The sequence below is a fragment of the Macaca mulatta genome, chromosome 4 (assembly GCF_049350105.2).
Source record: "Macaca mulatta isolate MMU2019108-1 chromosome 4, T2T-MMU8v2.0, whole genome shotgun sequence".
NCBI classification, from domain to species: Eukaryota; Metazoa; Chordata; class Mammalia; order Primates; family Cercopithecidae; genus Macaca; species Macaca mulatta.
In genome coordinates, this window is record NC_133409.1 from 17,162,086 (window position 1) to 17,181,247 (window position 19,162).

At 35.9% G+C, this 19,162-nt stretch overlaps 1 protein-coding gene across 4 annotated transcripts; it reads left to right on the forward strand.

Moving 5' to 3' along the window:
* Positions 1-17: 17 nt before the first annotated feature.
* On the forward strand, positions 18-14,754 carry FAM229B (family with sequence similarity 229 member B). 4 transcript variants are annotated; one of them, XM_015137241.3, is made up of 4 exons: positions 18-82; positions 9,763-9,922; positions 11,714-11,852; positions 13,098-14,754. In XM_015137241.3, exons 3-4 carry the CDS (start codon positions 11,728-11,730, stop codon positions 13,213-13,215), a joined length of 243 nt encoding a protein of 80 aa, XP_014992727.1. In that variant the 5' UTR covers positions 18-82; positions 9,763-9,922; positions 11,714-11,727; the 3' UTR covers positions 13,216-14,754.
* Positions 14,755-19,162: the final 4,408 nt, after the last annotated feature.

Here is a 19,162-nt window from a genome sequence, read left to right on the forward strand (position 1 = left end):
TACCATAGCGACTGGGCCTCTGGACTGCAGATCCTAACTGCCTTGTCAACATCTTTGAGCATCGGCAGCTCCGGAGGCCGGGGTAACTGGCGGGTAACTAGGCTTTGGAGTGATACTTTTAAATATGTGTCGTTAAGCTGTTTGTAGGCTATCAGAGGTTTAATTTTTGTTCACAGCCTCAACACCCTGGGCGGTGGATCAGTCCGTTTATTCAGATTCCACGGGACGCTGCGTTAGCATCTCTGTCTAACAAGACCTTTATTCTAATAGAAAATGAACAATGGCGTTGAGCAAAGAGAAACCGCAGACAAACAGACATGTCAGGGCACAATTGGAACTAAATGGTTATACACTTTGACAAAAATGGCAAAGCTAAGATCACAGACCCCACCAGTATTTGTTAAACGCTGTATACTCCCCAAATTAACTTGTAGGCTCTCTGGGAAGATTAAAAAGAAATTAAGGCATAGATCCAGTAGCAAGAAGCTTACAATCTGATTGAAGACATACACGCGAAATACTCAAAGAATTGTATGGCGTTGACTTTAAGTTCAATAAGATTCAGTGGTTGAGGATGTAGATGAGTAAACAGAAGTCTGATAGAAGAGACGAGATTAACATTAGGCATTTAGATGGGATAGAGGAGGAGAAGATTAAAAAATTAGGCATTATGACCACTACCAACTCCTTAAAATTGTCAAACATTAAAATATGTAAACTTCTATTGATCAAATTAGACCAGATTTTAATTAAGAACTCAAGTACTTATTTAATAAAATATTTTCCACAAAAATTCTGAAGAACTACGAAACTCTAAGAAGTCTTCTTTGTTTAATAAAAAGTTATATGGTATGTACTATGAATATGTGCTAATGTGAATTGTAATATTCAATTGATTAGAACACTTTGTTGTCCCACCAAGACATGTAGTAGTTACTATTACATTTCTCTGGTAGCTGGTAGGTTTAAAGTTGCAATGGATTTTATATCTTTTGGTAATAGGCAGCTTTTGGTCAGTAAATTTTTGTAGGCTGGATTTATTCTTGACTGCTTACTGAGTATGGGGTCAGTGGTAGAGGTAGAGTTGGGCACTTTAGATCTTGATGCTAAAGTCCCAAAGTCTGGGGCTTCCAAAATTTTCAAGTCTTGGTCCAGTTTGTAGGCAGTGATGTGAATAGGTCTGTATCAGTGTGTTATCAGTGCTAGGTGAGATGATACACTGGCTTTTGCAGAGCCCCACCCTTCATGCAGTTCCAATCATTATTCCCCAGAAGCCACATATAGGAAAGAAAAGTCCTAACATGTCTTATTAATAACTCCAGTCTGTAGAGAATCAGACTGAGAGACAGTTCTGCTTAAGAGTCAAGCAAGGTAGAGCCTCACATGCCAGCCACTCCAAAACTTCCATATATGCAAACCCAGGTTAGCCAAGTTGAGACTGGTTGAACTGCAGCGGGCTATTCAGAATCTTATAAGGAAAAGAAATGTTTTTGGTTGAAGCCACTGAAATTTTGGGGTGCAGTTTTATTATACTGATAGCTGACTAACATACAGAGCAAATAGAGTGAACAAAATTCCACATGCTGAAAATGAAAAAGAGAAAAAAAATCATTGGGAATCCTATGGACTACTAATATTGAAGGAAGGAAGGAAGACAGGGAGGGAAGGGAGAGAGGGAGGGGAGGGGGAGAGGAAGGAAGGAAAGATGTAAAAGATGGGTAAAGTACAAGACCTTGGTGTAAAACGTAGCCTAAGAGGGGAAAAAAGAAAATTCATCATATATATTTTGTGCTGAAGAAGAACTTAAGAATATGAATGCAATAAAACAGGAACTTAAAGACAAGATACCAAAATAATAAGACTCAAGCTCTATGAGGGCTGAGTCTTGTGATTTTTATCCACTACTAGGGATAGTACCTTGCATATAGTAGATAGTAAGTAAATATTTGATGAATAAATGAAATAAAATGGAGATAAAAGAACTAAGGAAATTAACTGAAAACAACATCCACCTTAAAGGACTTAAAGGAATAATTTTTAAAAGCATTAAGAAGCAGACTAGAGAGATGCACATCAAATTATAATGTAGAGGAAAGGCTTAAAATAATGACAGAATACTAGGCAAAACCCGAAGATGTGAAAGTTATTAAAAATAATATGTATGGAGGAGACAAAGATAACTCAACGTAAGATTAACATGTGCCCACAGCAAATGGAGGAAGAAATGTGCTTGATATAAAAAGTAAAGGAAGAAAAATACATAGATTAAAAGGATACACACTATGTTCTATAGGACAATTTCTACAGAAAAATCAACACCAAGACATGTAACCTCATTAAGTCATTCAACTTTTCAGAATAAAGAAAGAATTTTTTAGGTACCTAGGCATGAAATGAACAGGGGAGTGGGATGAAGAAAAAACAATTGGACTACTTTAGACTCATCTACAGCACATTCAGTATGGGAAGGCACTGAAAACATGCTGCAGAGTTCTGAAGGGGAATAAAATATTTTAGAAGAAAATTATTCTATAGCTTTTGTAAGTTGTCATTGAAATATAGTTCAAATTTGTGGGTGCTCTGTTTTTATTCTTGCTTGTACACACCGCCATTTCTGAGCTAATCTCTTTCTCATATAACTTGACAAACAATAGCAACTGGCATGTTATTGTTTTCCAGCCTCTTCTCCCAACATATAAATTCATTAGTTAAATCAAATTCTTTCTAGGCTATCACAGAGTTTTCCAAAGGTTTTTCCCAATAGGTTTGTTCCTGAGTGACATATATCACTATCCTTTTAGCTTTCCACAACAGTTTCCTTGTTAATTGCTCCTTGACCACTTAGGTGTGGTGACTTATATTTTAGGTTTTTGTTATAGCGGTACCTAAGTCTGGACAAAAGTCTGTATACATCAGCATAAACTTTGTTGTGCCATGGTAACAATCAACCCCAAAATCTCAGTGGTGTAAAACAACACATTTTTTTTTTTGTACATGATGCATGTCCGTTGAGGGTGTCTGGGGGCTATGCTTTATGGTATCCCCCTTCTGGCACTCAGGCTGATGATCTGCCATTATTTGGTCCAGTTTTTGATTTATTTGATTTTAAATTAATTATTGTATATATTAATGGGGTACAGTTGATTTTTTGATAAATATTTACATTGTGGAATGATTAAATCAATCTGATTAACATATCTGTCATTTCACATACTCAGATTTTTTTTGTGATGAGAACATTAAAAATCTACTCTTTTAGCAGTTTTGAAATATATATTATTAGTAACTAGTCACCATGCTGGGTAATAAATCTATAAAACTTATTCCTCCTAGCTGAAACTTTGTATCCTTTGGACATCTTCTGCTCCCTATCCCTGTCTCACCCTCCAGCTTTACTACCCTCTGGTAACCACCATTCTACTCTCTACTTTTATGAGCTTGACTTTTTTAGATTCCACATATAAGTGAGATCATGCAGTGTTTGTGTTTCTGTGGCTGGCTAATATCACTTAGCATAATGTCCTCCAGGTTCATCCATGTTGTCACAAATGACAGCATTTTCTTCTTTTTTAAGGCTGAATAGTATTCTATTGTGTATATATACCACATTTTCTTTATCTGTTTCTTTATTTGTTTATCTGTTGATGGATAGTTAGGTTGCTTCCATATCTTAGCTATCGTGGATAATGCTGCAGTAAACGTGGGAGTGCAGATATCTTTTTGACATACTTGTTTCAGTTCCTTTGGATATATATCCACAAGTGGGATTGCTGGATCATACGGTGATTCTATTTTTGATTGAGGAATCCATACTGTTTTCCATAATGGCTGTATTAATTTAATTCCTACCACCAGTGTTAAAAAGGCTCTGTTTTCTCCACATCCTAGCCAACATTTATCTTTTATCTTTTTGATAGCTGCCATTCTAACAGATGTGAGGTGATAAATATCATTATGTTTTTAAATTTTCATTTCCCTAATGATTAGTGATATTGAGTATTTTTTCATATATCTGTGGGCCATTATATGTATTTTTTGAGAAATGTCTGTTCTGATTCTTTGCCCATTTTTAATTGGGCTATGTGTTTTCTTGTGAAGTTGTTTGAGTTCTTTATGTATTTTGGATGTTGTCCCCTTAGCAGATGTATGGTTTATAAATATCTTTTCCTAATCTGTGAGTTTTCTCTTCATTCTATTAATTGTTTCCATTGCTGTGCAGAAGCTTTTTAGTTTGATGTAGTCCCTTTTGTCTACTTTTGTTTTTGTTCCTGTGCTTTTTGAGTCGTATCCAAGAAATCATTGCCCAAACTAATGTTGTGGAGATTTTTTTTTCCTGTTTTCTCCTAGTAGTTTTAGTTTCAGGTCTTACGTCTGAGTCTTGAACTAATTTTGGTTGATTTTTATTTATGATGTGAGATACATTTCTGGTTTTTGTGGTAGAGACAAAGCTCAGGAGGGTCTTGCACTAGCAATTAATGGTTGCTTATAATTCACTGACTAAAACTAATCACATGGGCTGCAAGTAATCATAAGGTGGCCAGGAATTTCAATTTCTGGAAAAGAGAAAGCCAGAAATATTTGATAAATGCTTGTGTGTACTGCACAAGCATTCTCAGACATTACATCAGAATACAGCATCTGTGGTAGGCATCCTCTAAGATGGCACCCAATGATCTCTGTCTCCTGTTCTTGTGTAAGCCCCTCTCCTTGAGGGTAGGCTAGACCTAATGTCACCTTTCTAATGAATAGAGTTCAAACACAACCCAATGGCCACATTGAGTTGAGGCGACAGAGTTAGAAATTTTGGACGATCAGACAGCTACAATTTGCAGGGCAGAATGCCAAAGACGAGAGAGTATGCAAAAAGAAAACTCTGTAAATCTTTAGGGAGTTGCTCATGAGCCTAAACTGAGTGCTGATCCTTGCATGAATTCATGGAAACTAAGTAACACTGAGGAAAGAACCGTTGGAAATAAGCGGGCAGAACATTTCCTAGGGTTCACATAGGGCTAGGACTAATTCACATTCCCTGTATCTTGAGTGGAGAAACCTTAAAATAGCTGGAACATTGAGTTGAATACTCAGAAAGATACCTCAGTAGTGGAGAAAAATTAGCCCTAGATGAAAGGCTGTTGTGATCTAGCCTAAGAGAGCATGAAACCAAGCCTCCAAAGAACCAGGCTGTTTCCAAATAACTGTGTCCCAGACCAAAACTTAAAAATACTTAGAGGAATAAAAATAAAATTGTTTAGCAATGTAAAATCACAATGCCTGGCACTCAGGTCAAAAATTGCCAGATATGCAAAGATGAGTCCCATAGTGAGGTGAAAAATTAGTTAAAAACAGAACAAGAAATGGCACAAATGAAAGAATTAGTAAACATAACAATTACATAAAATTAAAAGAACATTAAAGCAGTATATGTTCAGAAGGACAGAAGGAAGCCCAGGCTGATTGGGAAGGGACAAAGAAATATATAAAAGAGATCCCAATTAGACTTCTAGAGATGAAAAGTACAACATCTAAGGTGAAAAATGGATGGAATAAAGAGCAGATTAGACATTAGGCAAAAGAAAAGATTAGCAAACTTAAAGAGGTAGTGATGGAAACTGTGCAAAATAAAACAGAAAACAGAAAGATTTTTTATAAAAGGAGAACTAGTGAACTGTGGGACAACTTTCAACAATGTAACATACATGTAATTGGCATGCCAGAGGAGGGAACAAAAAAATATCTGGAGAAACAAAGGCTAAAAAATTTTCAAATGTGATAAGCATTATGAACCCACAGATCCAAGAAGCTCGGTGAATCTTAGGCACAAGAAACAGAAAAAAAACTACAACAAGTACGTTATAATCAAATTGCTTAATATCAGTGATAAAAAAACAAATATTAAAGCCAGCCAGAGAAAAAAGACATATTACATATAGAGGAACAAAGATAAAAAAAATCAACAGACTTCTTGTTGGGAACAATGCAAGCCAGAAAATAGTGGACCCAAATCTTCAAAGTACTTAAAGAAAACAAAACTGACAATTGAGAATTCTATACCCAGTTAAAATATTGTTCCACAATGAATATGAAAAAAAGAGATATAAAAGCTAAATTAATTAATCAGCAACAGACAAGCACTGTTAAATGAAAACATTCAAGCAAAGGGAAAATTATGTTGTATGAAAATCTGGACCTACTCAAAGGGATAAAGAGCACTGAAAACGATAAATATGTAGATGAATATAAAAGACTTCACTTGTTTTAAAGACAATTGCTTAAAAGAAAATGTATAACGATGTGTATGGGGTTTGTACTATAGATAGAATTAAAATATGACAACAAAATTATATGTAGTGGGAGGGGAAATGGACTATACTTTTATATGGTTCTTCTAGTGTATGTGAGGTGGTATAATTTATCTATAAATTATACACATATTCAAAATACTTGAACTAAAAACTGCAGAATAGAAAGGAGAAGTAAATAAAATTACAATTATTGTTGAAGATTTCACACCCTTACTTCAATAGTTGATAAACCAGGTATATAGAAAATCAGTAAGAATGTGGAAGACTTGAACAATTCTGTCAATCAACAAATTACTTACACTGAAGCCAACTATAGCAGCGTATACATTCAAGTACGTGTGGAACATTTGCCAAAGCAGTTTATATTCTGGCCATAAAAACAACTCTAAATAAATTTAAAAGAATTCAAGTCGTACAAAGAATGTTCTCTGACAAAAACGGAACCAACCTAATTAGAAATCAGAACAGAAGAGTAGAATATTCCTAAATATTGGAAAATACTTATATAGAACAATGAAGCCAACTACAGCAGCATATACGTTCAAGTATGTGTGCAACATTTACCAAGGCAGTTTACATTCTGGCTATAAAAACAAGTCTAAGTAAATTTAAAAGGATTCAAGTCATACAAAGAATGTCCTCTAACAAAAATGGAACCTAATTATAAATCAGTAACAGAAAAGTAGAATATTCCTAAATATTGGAAAATTAAACAATATAATTGTAAATAACCCATAGGCCAAGGAAAAAAAAAAGAAAAATTTTAACTGAAGGAAATGAAAATACAAAATTAAAAAATTTGTGGAATGCAGCTAAAGGAGTGCTTTGGTGGAAATCTATAGAATTAAATGTTTACATTAGAAAAGAAGAAAGCACTAAAATCAATGACCTAAGCTTCTACTTTAAGAAATTAGAAAAAGAAAAGCAAATTAAGCCCAAAGTAGACAGAAGAAAAGAAATAATAAAGATTGGAGTGGAAATCAAGTAAATGGTAAATAGAAAATAGAGAAAAATCAATGAAACCTAAATATGTGTCCTGAGAAATTAAAATTATTTGATGGGCTTCCTTGTTCATAAGACAAAGTCTAAAATTTTAACTTGAGTTTATGCTCCTGCATGATTTGGTCTGTACTTATGTCTCAGACTCTATTTATTTTCTGTTTTCCTTGCTTTGGTTATGCTGGCCTTTCAGATTTTTTATTGTCTTTACTGGCATGACCTTTGCACATGCTGTTTTCCTCTGTTTGCCCCCTCCTCAACTGTGTCAATGTTTTTGTCTCCCACTCATTGCCACCTAATTAATGCCCACTCATCTTTTAGATTTAGATTAAATATCCTAAACCAAAACAAATCCTATTGTAACCTATAAACTCTACCACAACAGAAACTGTGTTTGTTTTAGCTTAACCTTTTATCTTAACACTTAACACGTGCCTGACTCTTGGTGGATTCTCAGCAAATATTCGTTAAATGAATGAATGAAGTCCATGGGTCTTTTTTTCTTAGAACATGACAAATTCAAATATCACTCATTTTCTGCATCTCATGAATTAATATCTTGAGAATTGAAAGACTATTGCTCTTGAGCTTATGATACTTAAGGAGGTATTTGGATACTTCCCCATCTTTTTATTCACCATTTGTATTGCTCCGTTTATCTATTGCTTTATGAAAATATGCTGGAGACTCAAGTTCCTTTTGTGTTCTGATGTATCATTCTACTGTTGTAAAGTTTCATCATTAAGGCTAACGTTTGATTTGTTTCATTGTATCACCCATTCTAAAGAAACATGGTATGGCAAATGGACTAGTTAAAATGGTAAATTACAGAATTTTAAGAATATCCCACTTACAGATATTTTACTTCATATATATCGGTGACTAAAAAGTGAAATCAGTGTCTTAATACTCTGATTTCAAGAATGACACAAAAATATGTAGGAAGTAGTGCTGATTGAATTCTTGTGTCCCAGTCATTGGCTTTATACATGTTAAATTGTTTTTAATTCCTCACAACAACTTTATAAGGTAGGAATTAATACCATTTTACAGACAAACTTTTAGTGATTTGCTTAAAATCTCAGAGTTAACATTGTGTCAAAATTCAAACCTGGCTGGGCACAGTGGGCTCATGCCTGTAACCTTAGCACTTTGGGAGGGCAAGGTGGGTGCATCACTTGAGCCCAGGAATTTGAGACCAGCCTGGGCAACATGGTAAAACCCTGTCTCTACAAAAAAATACAAAATTAGCTGGGCATGGTGGTTTGCACCTGTAGTCCCAGCTATTTGAGATGCTGAGGTGGGAGGATTGCTTGAGCCCAGGAGATTGAGGCTGCATGTAGTGAGCCATGATCATGCCACTGCACTCCAGCCGGGGTGACAGAGCAAGACCCTGTCTCAAAGAAAAAAAAAAAAAAGAAAAAAAATCAAACCTAATTCTGATGCCGAAACCCATCATTTTCCCACTGCTACCACTTCTCAAACATGTAAACTATTTTTTTTTTTTTGCCATCCTAAGTACTAAATATTTAGGTCCTAATGATACCTTAGCTAACAATGGCCAGCAATTATTTGTTTGTGTGACTGTGACACCATCAGTTTTCCCAGCTAAAATGGTGATCAACTTATTCACAGATAGTACCCTAGTAAGAAAAAGAAGGTAGAGGTAAGATTGTATCCAACATCAAGTTAATTTTTATGTAAAATGCCAGTGTTCTATAACATGAGTCATGTGAAAACACAACAGTGGTAAGAATGCTCACTAACATTTAATGGTTTAATCATCAGATATGAAAACTGAAAAACTGCTTAGCTGAAGAGTTATGTTCTGGTGTAAGGGTTAAACTAAACATTACTGAGTAGAGCAGCTGTTCATGAGGTAAGCTATTGATTTAGAAGCCAAAAATGAATTGGGAGAGGGAGAGCCATTAGAGAAATCAGCAGAGAAGCAGCCCGGGGCCCAGGGAACAGAATAATGAGGACAGTACAAGGTGTGTTCTTCCTTTCACAATTGTAATTCTTCCAGCCATTTGGGAATTTGAAGACTCTCTTGAGGAAACAGGAAAAAAAAAAAAAAAAGGTTAGTCCAGGCATTAAAGAGGGGGTGTAAAGAATCCCATGTAAAAGTTATAGAGAAATTTGTAAAGGTATAATTTGGGTTTGAGGATATTGGAGTGGAATGAGGATATAGATAGATTGTATTTATTTGGGATATTATAAGAGAAGGTCTAGGAGAGAAAGAGAATGAGGAAAACAGGATATAAAATGAGAAGAATCTCAATTCTGATTTTGTACAGATGGATCAGACTGTAGGTCCCCATTCATGGATGAAAATACTAATATTGTAGGGAAATAAGCCAGTAAAAACAAGAATGAAACTCTCCAAAAAGCTTTACAGAAAATTTTTAGCTAAGCCTTAGCTTGTTGTTGGAGCTATGCATTGAGATGTTTGATTCTTTAGCAGGTAGGAAACTATGTGAAAGAATCTCCTGATGTCATAATTTCCGGGTGTCACTGGAACATTTGATCATCATTCCTTTGGCAATTCCAGCCTTCTATGGAAGGCCAGTAGAAAGCATTGATTTATTCACCTCTACAGGAATCAGACTCAGCCTCTTTTGGTAAGTCTGTTTATCCTTGATCAAATTAGCTAAATGTTAATACCTGCATAGACAGGTAGTTATACTAAACCACAGAGTTTACTATGGTTTTACTAAATCATCATTGAACAAAACACTTTTTTTCTTGATATTGACACACAGTCTACAAAAGTTATTGTATTAAAATTCTTAAACCTTAATTTGATTTTATTATTACCACCAATAAACATTTACTTTTAGGCATAGAATACTATACTAAGTGTAAGAAATAGTTGCACCATTTAAAATTTTTCCTATCCTTTGTGTACTAATAGTTGAATACATGCAAATTATTTCAAGATAAAGCTAACCAAGCGCTGTTCTAGGTATTAAGTATTCAGTGATGACAAAGACAGACTTGGAATGAGGGGGGATATTAAACATTTACACAAAATGAGGATAGTGTTTCTCAACAGTGGGCAATTTTGCCTCTCTCTCCCACCAGGGGACATTTGACAATGTCTATAGACATTTTGTACTGTCACAACTTTGGGAGAGGGGTACTATTTGCATCTAGTGGGTGAAGGCCTTGAATGCTACAAAACATCCTACAGTGCACAGGACAGTATCTTCCCTCCCCAGCTAAGAACTATCTGATCCCAGCTGTGAATAGTGTCATGATTGAGAAACCCTGAATTAGAAGGATAACTGTTACCAAGGAGAAATAAAGGTTGCTATGAAAATGTGGATAATGGGGGTTATAAAAGTAAGTTATAGAGTAAGTAAAATGTAAATTCAGGCTTAGTGGATTGCATTGGCCATAGTGAGTGAAGGGTGGGAGCAATGGGGTAGGGAAGAGTTCCAAGGTAGGCAGTAAGGAGTTCATTTATATATGTTTGTGTATATAAATCATATCGATTTCATAATAAATTTCATATATCAGGTATACTTGCAGGCATTTCTATGCATTTACTAATGCTCAGTAGTACCTGCTGAATAGTAATAGTTAACACTTACTGAGCACTTACTGTGTGTTAGGCACTGCACTTTACGTGTATTACCTTACTTAATCCTCACTATTATCCTAGAAGTAGAAAATATTATCACCAATGTACCCTTGAGAAATATAGGTAAGTACCTTGACTAAGATCACATAGTTGGGAAGGGCCAGAGCCAGGGACTATACTGTGACTATAGAGAAGCAGGGGGGAAATGAATAATCACCTGGAACAGAAGGATTAGCTGAAGATATTTCAGTGAATGTGAAACTGTGCTCCAAAGGAAGAGAAGAGCATAGATAGGTAGAGAGGTGCTTGTTGATTGCAACAACCATTTAAAGGCAAACTGAATTTTGTTTTCACACAGCAGAAATGGTCTTCAGTTATGTTAACCATAGGGTACATTTTCCTTGCATTGCTTAGTGGCTATTTTGTATTTTTTGCAAGACTTAAAATTGTACGTAAGGGATGGTTGTGAAATACAGTAATTTTTAACACTTTTTTAGCTATTTAAAAATAGAATAACATTCAGAATGTTTCTATACGTCTATAACAAAATAGTAATATTAAAAATCCCAAGGCCAGGCACATTGTGTCCACCTGTAGTTCCAGTTACTCAGAGGCTGAGGCAGGAGGATCGCTTAAGCCCAGGGTTTCAAAATTGTAGTGCCTTATGATTGCACTTGTGAATAACCACTGTACTCCAGCCTGGGCGACATAGTGAGATTCTGACTCTTTAAAACATTCCATACAAGTCTTTGAAGACAATCTATCTCCAACCCCAACGTTTTAATTTTCTAATCTAGGTTTTCAATATTTTAACTTTCTAATCTAGGTTTTCAGTGAATTATGCCTTTTCGATTTGGAACCCAGCCAAGGAGGTTTCCAGTGGAAGGAGGAGACTCTTCAATTGGGCTGGAACCGGGGCTGAGCTCCAGTGCTGCCTGTAATGGGAAGGAGATGTCACCAACCAGGTAAAGTCTTCTATCCTCACAAGTGAGGAAATACGTACTGGCTATCATCAATACAACCTTCAGCTGATATTCAGTATTAGCAAGAAAAAACCCTCAGCAATTCCAAAATATTGTTGTTTCTAAGTTAGTATGAACAGAGCCCAGGTTTCCTTAGTATGGAGTCTGTATTTTGTATTTCTGTAAGTCTTGATGATAGACCAATTCATTTTCTCTCTTTCTGGTACATTTTTAGCTATTAACAAAAAACCCACAATTAACCTTGGCACCAACCTAATAGATTGTTGATAGCTTCACGATTAGATAACATTCAATTAAACAAACCAACCTTCAGTGCTAGTATGTGTAGGGCCCTGTGCTAGGCATAAGGCTAAAAATATGAAAAAGACTTAGACCTCAGATTCAGTGTCACTTTGGCTTTGATTAGTGTCACTTTGGCTGTGCTGTGACCTTTGACAGAAAGAGTGATATAGAGTATGAAGATTCTGTGAGACAAAGTATTTTTACAGAATGATTAGTTTCACTTCTGTGATGTTTACTATAGCAAAACCTTAGATACTACATTGTTAGATTCTCATGGGTTGGAAATTTTGGGAACACAGATTTAAGTTTAACAGCTGTAGGTACTTAAAAATTGGAGTTAGTCAAGTATGAAATAGTCTACTTTGGGAAGTAGTGAGCTCCCGGTCTTTAGAAATGTGTAAGGCTAAATGACTATTTGGTGGGAATGTTGGAAAGGAAATTCATATACTAGATGTATTTTTGGACTAGGTGTCATTTAAGGGCCATTTCAAATATGAGATTCTATCAACATTTGAACAGTATGTGAAATACTATGTTCAGTTTTGTATTTTGCCACAAACATTCTTGTTTTGAAATCACTCAACTGAGGCGATTTAGGGTGCATATGCACATGAATTGCCACGATATTATCTCTTATGTTTGTAACTATGCACTTTTGTTTTGCCATTTAGCAATCATTGCATACCTTTTAAAATGAATATCTGGAGGATTATCTTTGAATATATGAATTTTCTGTGATTAAATGTATGTCAGAGGCCACAATTTCTTTGTTATATCAGTCTAAAATGGGTGCCTCATCAGCATCACCATGTTGTACTCATTTTATGACATTCAGAGATTTCAAAGTGATTTAAAACAGTAAAATATACAATCAAACTTTGGTGCTCTGAAAAAAAATTTCCTCTTTTTAATATCTAACTACATGTCATTTGCTTTTTTATTCAGGCAACTCCGGAGGTGCCCTGGAAGTCATTGCCTGACAATAACTGATGTTCCTATCACTGTCTATGCAACAATGAGAAAGCCACCTGCACAAAGCAGCAAGGAAATGCATCCTAAATAGCACCATTAGGTCTTTTGTCAAGGTCTGACTAGGTCAAGGGTAATGGACCAGTATCATCTGCTGATCTGGTAAACAAATAAAAGTGGTGGCACCTTTAGATGATGACAACAGTTGAACTATTTACTTTTGGTAAGACAGACAGAAATGTCAGCAAAGCACACGTAGTGTTAGGCTATCAGTTATGTCTGACACATAAGACAGAATAATATTTCGCAATTAGAAAATACCTTAGAGATCGTCTTGCTCACGGCAGATCATTAATATCAATAATTAAAGATGAAGCTTAATCTATCTTGGTCGTCAGTCAGGTGGGGCTTATTCTAAATGCTTAATATGTCTTAGGCTCATTTCCTTGTTTATATTTGGGTTGCTACTTGGCTAAATCCTTTCACCTTAGTACCCCAAGACAGTTTCCTGGCTTGATATTATTAGATAGTGCTCTGCTCGGGTATAATTATGTTGGGTGAGAAATGGAGCCCTGGGGTTGTGTGTTTTGGAAGAGTATTGAAGATCAAAGAAAATTCTTAGTCCATGGTTAATCTGCAAGGCATTTAAGTTACTTCCATAGAGGAGCCCAGATTGTTGGTTACATGTATTGATAATGAAGTCAAAGCTATGGTTCTAACCCCGATTTTTCCAAGAAAAATGACGTCTGGTTATCACATTGTACCCCAAGTGCTAACCAGTTATCTTGATAAATTGTTTGTAGTAGGTTTTGAGAAACTTCATGTGGATTTTTTAATTTGGTTGGATGTAGGATCACTTTTGAGGTTGAGGCCAGCTCTCTATGTTCTCTTTTTCTTCTTGCAGTAGTCCCCAGAAACTCAGCGTGATTTCCTTTTCTCTCGATGGCTGTCAGCATCCATCTAATGAAATTGTAGTCTCCAAAAGACTGACTTTAGGATCAGATACAATTTTCACCAGTGTTTTTTGTCTACCTTGCTGCTTCTGAAAATATACATGTAAGCCTTAAAAATGAGAAGTTTATTAACTTATAATTAAGTAGACATAGATGCATATGTGTTACATTAGGTGAAAAAGAAAAACTGCCAGGGAGTTATAAGATGAAAAACTCTCAGAGCTCACACCAAGCTGGGAGATGTTTGAATGCCAACTAGTTAAAGTGGAAAGATCTTGAACATGTGGGGCATTGAGCAGAAACTCAGAAAAGTCATACTTTCATGGGAGATCCAAACTGGAGCTAGACTAAAGGCTCATGTATACCAACTTTAAGAAAGCTTAAAAATAATCCTTGAGAGACTCAGGATGATTTCTAAGTAACCTCATTTTGTCTGCCAAATAAAATGGAACATTCCTTAAAGGAAGAAAACAAAATTGAGGCAGGAAATTGCCTGAGGCTGGAGAAAGAATGACAGGAGAAAGGAGTGATGAAAAATTCCTCAGAGGGCTGGGCTTGGTGGCTCAGGCCTGTAATCCTGGCACTTTGGGAGGCCAAGGCACATGGGTCATCTGAGGTCAGGCATTTGAGGCCAGCCTGGCCAACATGGTGAAACCCCAACTCTACTAAAAATACAAAAATTAGCCGGGTATGGTGGCAGGTGCCTGTAATCCCAGCTACTTGGGAAGCTGAGGCAGGAAAATTGCTTGAACCCGAGAGGTGGAGGTTGCAGTGAGCTGAGATTTCACCACTGTGCTCCAGCCTAAGCAACAGAATGATACTTCATCCCAAAAAAAAAAAAAAAAAAAAAAAAAAAGAAAACAAGAAAAAAGAAAAAAAGAAAAATTCCTCAGAGCTCATACAGGGCTGGGAAGAATGTGTGTTTCAACAATAGTGGATCTTTTAATATAGTACATGGATCATTGAGTAGAGTCTTCAGCAAGATATTGCCAAAGTAGGGTTAGGGTTAGGTTATGGAGATGGGAATAGACTGAAGACTACTCTGGACTTGCCTTAACAGAGTTTAAGAGCAACATTTGAAAGAATCAAACTGATTTCAAGTAACTTAACTGCATCCAAGGGGAGACAACCCCTCAGAATAAAAATAAAAACTACAATAAAATCCAGCACTGAAAGTGTAACATTCACAGTGATTAGCATCTAATAAAAAGTTACCAGGCATGCCAAGGGAAAAAAAAAAAAAAAAAAAAAAAGGAAAAGGCATTCCACAGTCAGGAGAATCTTTAGTCGATGGTAACAGACTCAGAATGACAGATGACAGCATTAGTAAATGATATGATTTGGCTCTGTGTCCCAACCCAAATCTCATGTTGAATTGTAACTCCTAGTATTGGGGGAGGGACCTGGTAGGAGGTGATTGGATTATGGTGAACACCCATATGGATATGAATATGGAGTATTCTCCATGGATATGGAGAACACCCCTTGGTGTTCTCATGATAGTGAGTGAGTTCTTACGAGATCTGGTTGTTTAAAAGTGTGTAGCACTTCCCCCTTTTCCCTCTGTCTCTCCTGCTCCACCATGGTAAGATGTGCTTGCTTCCCTTTGCCTTCTGCTATGACTGTAAGTTTCCTGAGGTCTCCTAGCCATGCTTCCTGTTAAGCCTGTGGAACTGAGTCATTTAAACCTCTTTTCTTCCTAAAATACCCAGTCTCAGGTAGTTCTTTATAGCAGTGTAAAAATGGACAAATACAGCAGACAAGCTACTATAAATATCATTCAAGTAGTAGACGAAAGCATAATGAAGAAATAAATGGAAGGTATAAAAATGACCCAGATAGAACTTTTAGAGATGAAAAGTACAATATCTAAAGTAATAATATACACTGAATACGATTAAGAGATTAGATACTGGAGAAGAAAATATTAATGAACTAGAAGACATAGCTATATAAGTTATCCAATGTCAAGTACAAAGAAAAAAGCAATTAAGAAAAGAGTATACGTTTTGCGTTTCATTATCAAGCAGTCTAATATATATGTAAGTGGCTTCTCAGAAGAAGGGAGGGTAATAGAAAAATATTTGAAGAAATATTTTTCCCCAAATTTGATGAAAACTATAAACTCGCAGATCCAAGTACCTTAACCAACGCTAAGGAGAAGAAACGTGAAAACAAAACAATGACATGTCCTAATTAAATTGAAGAGAAAAATCTTAAAACTTGATAGTGAATGACACATGCATTCAGAGAAACAAAAGAATGAGAGTACACTTTTCATCAGAAAATATGAAGGCAAAAAGGCAATGGAGCAATATCTTTAAAGTATCTTTCAAAAATGAAGGTGAAGTAAAGACTTTTCAGTCAAACAAATGCTGAGAGAATTCATTACTAACAGATCTTCACTATAAAAAATGTTCAAGGAAGTTTTTCAGGCAGAAAGAAAATGGTACTAGATGGAAATTTGGATCTTTAGAAAGAAAGAACACAAGACATGGAAAATATGGGGATAAATATATAGGCTTTAAAAATTTTTAAACACTAAAGGTAACTGTTTAAGGCAAACTATGGCAATGATATTTCATGTAAAATTATAATGTATAATACTAGCAAAAAAATAAAGGAGGAGGAAAATAGAAGTTTACTTTTGTAATTCTTAGACTATTTGTGAAATGACACAATGGTATTTGACAATAGACTGTGATGAAGTAAATTAAACTTGAGTTATCTCTAAAACCTAACAAACAGAATTAGAGCTAATACAGTAGCACTAACTATTGTATAGTGGAGAGTAAATGGAATAAATATTACTCATTTAATTCTAAAGAAAACAGGAAAAGAGGAAAGAAGGAACAAAGGTAATATATTTACATCATATCATATTGATATTTGCATTAATTACAGAAGGTCTAAATTTCAGTCAAAAGGCAGAGATTGTCAGATTAGCTAGAAAAGATGCAACTATAAGCTGTCTACATGAACCCACCTTAAATACTAAGACTCAGATAAATTAAAAGTATAAAAGGATAGAAATAGATATACTATGCAGACATTAATCTGAAGAAAGCTGGAGTAGCTATGTTAATAATAGACAAGAAGATTTCAGAGCAAAGAATTTACAGAGGTAAAGAGAGACAATTCGTAATCATAAAGGAGTCAAGACATCAAGAGTACCTAACACTCTTTCATGTTTATGCCAGACCTTCAAAGTACATGAAACAAAAATGGATGCAATTGAAAGGAGAAATAACTCCACATTTGTTGTTCAGGATTTCAGCTGGTAGAACAAGTAAACAGAATCAGTAGGGATATAGAGGACATGACAATCGATATACAACACTTTACCTAGGAACAGCAGAATACTGTATATTCTTTTCAAGTGCACATGGAAAATTTACCAAGTAGAATATATTGTAGGCCAGAAAACAAGTTTCAATAAATTGAAAAGTATTCAAAGTATGGAAGGGTATGCAAAGTATGTCTTACAGTAGAATTAAATTATAAGTTAATAGCAGAAAGATACCCAGAGAATCTCACAATATTGGAATACTAAGTGAGACAGTTCTGAATAACTCATGAATAAAAGGAGAAATGACTGAATAAATTAGAAAGTACTTTGAACTAAATGAAAATGAAAACACAGCATATCAAAATGCATGGGTAGTGCTTAGAGAGAATTAAATTCTTGCATTAGAAAAGAAGAAACATCTCAAGGCAATGATCTAAGCTTCTACCTTAAGAAAACAGAAAAAATGAGCAAACTAAATCCAAAATAAGCAGAAAGAAAGAAGTAATAAAGATAAGAGAAGAAACAATGATATAAGAGCAGATAAATAATAGAGAAAATCAATAGAACCAAAAGCTGGCTCTTAAAAAAGATCAATAAAATTGATAAGCCTCTGGGTGGAATTATCAGGATAAAAAAGAAGACACAAATTATCAAATCAGGAATGATAGTAGGGGCATCACTACGGATTTAAAGGCATTAAAAGGATAAATAGAGTTTTTCAGCAGTATGAATTATTTAGTCTTCCAAGGCCTTTACCCTGAATAAATTGCCTTCCCACATTTCTTACATTTCCAGGTGTAAGCTTTCTGTAAGGGAGTATTACAAATAGGTCCTAGGGTAACTTGGTGACACCATGCTTTCATAACCTTCCACCTCGCTGACATCAGCTCATTAATCAACAGTCTTTAGACATGATCATTTGACAACATGTTCTGTTGAGGATGCTGATTTAGCTCTCTGTTTGTAAACTGTGGTCTGGCTGGGCTGGTGAGGGACTCAAGCCTGAGCAGCCACCATCACTACACTTGAGGAGTTCCTTGAGAGATTCAACTGTTTCTTTTGGCTGCTAGGGTCACGCTACATTCCACTTACATTTCTGCCTTTCCGTCCCATGCTTTGGCAGATCATCAGGCTTTCACCCCTAATCCCATCTACCTTCTGCCCACCTCATCCTACCCTCTAGTAGTCTTCTCTGGGAATGGTGTCCTTGGGTGCTGTGACGTTTAGAAACTGAGTGGTCCTATTCATGGTAGCCAAACTTCTTACCTACTCTTTGGGACTTGAAAGGTTATCAGAGACCTGAGAGAGTGCTTTTTGTCTCTCTGAGGACTGTACCATTATTCCCTCAGGCTTCTCCCGACACCCTCAGGCAAACGAGAGATTTCTGGGGCTCAGTGGAACTCAGAGAAGTCACTGTCTGTTTTTTCCTTTTCTCAGACTTCCAGGAAATTTACAAGTCAAGTGATTGCCTTAGGAGGTTAGGTGAGGGGATAACTTTATGGAAACTAGGCTTCCTTTAAATTCACTCGTTATGAGCATATACTTACCTGCCAGACACTGGTCTCAGCTCTTGCAACATATCAGTGAATAACACAGATGAAAATTCGTGGCACTCACATTTTGGACAGGGGCTTGTTCAGTTGGCTTTCTGTACTGTATATAGACTCCGTGTGTGCATGTGCTGCAGGTTTGTGTGTGTGGTGTTGGGGGCATCAAGGTGTTGCACTGCCAGTTGTGCTGAAATGGTTTCTCTCACCCAGTCTTAAAGAAGAAGGGATTGGCCCCTAGAAACCTGCTGC

What these genes read in the sequence shown, in the direction of transcription:
- FAM229B (XM_028846602.2), top strand. Translation starts at nt 11,728, where the DNA reads ATGCCTTTTCGATTTGGAACCCAGCCAAGGAGGTTTCCAGTGGAAGGA. An exon ending in AAGGAGATGTCACCAACCAG is followed by an intron (nt 11,853 to 13,097) that starts GTAAAGTCTTCT and finishes TTTTTTATTCAG; the next exon opens with GCAACTCCGGAGGTGCCCTG.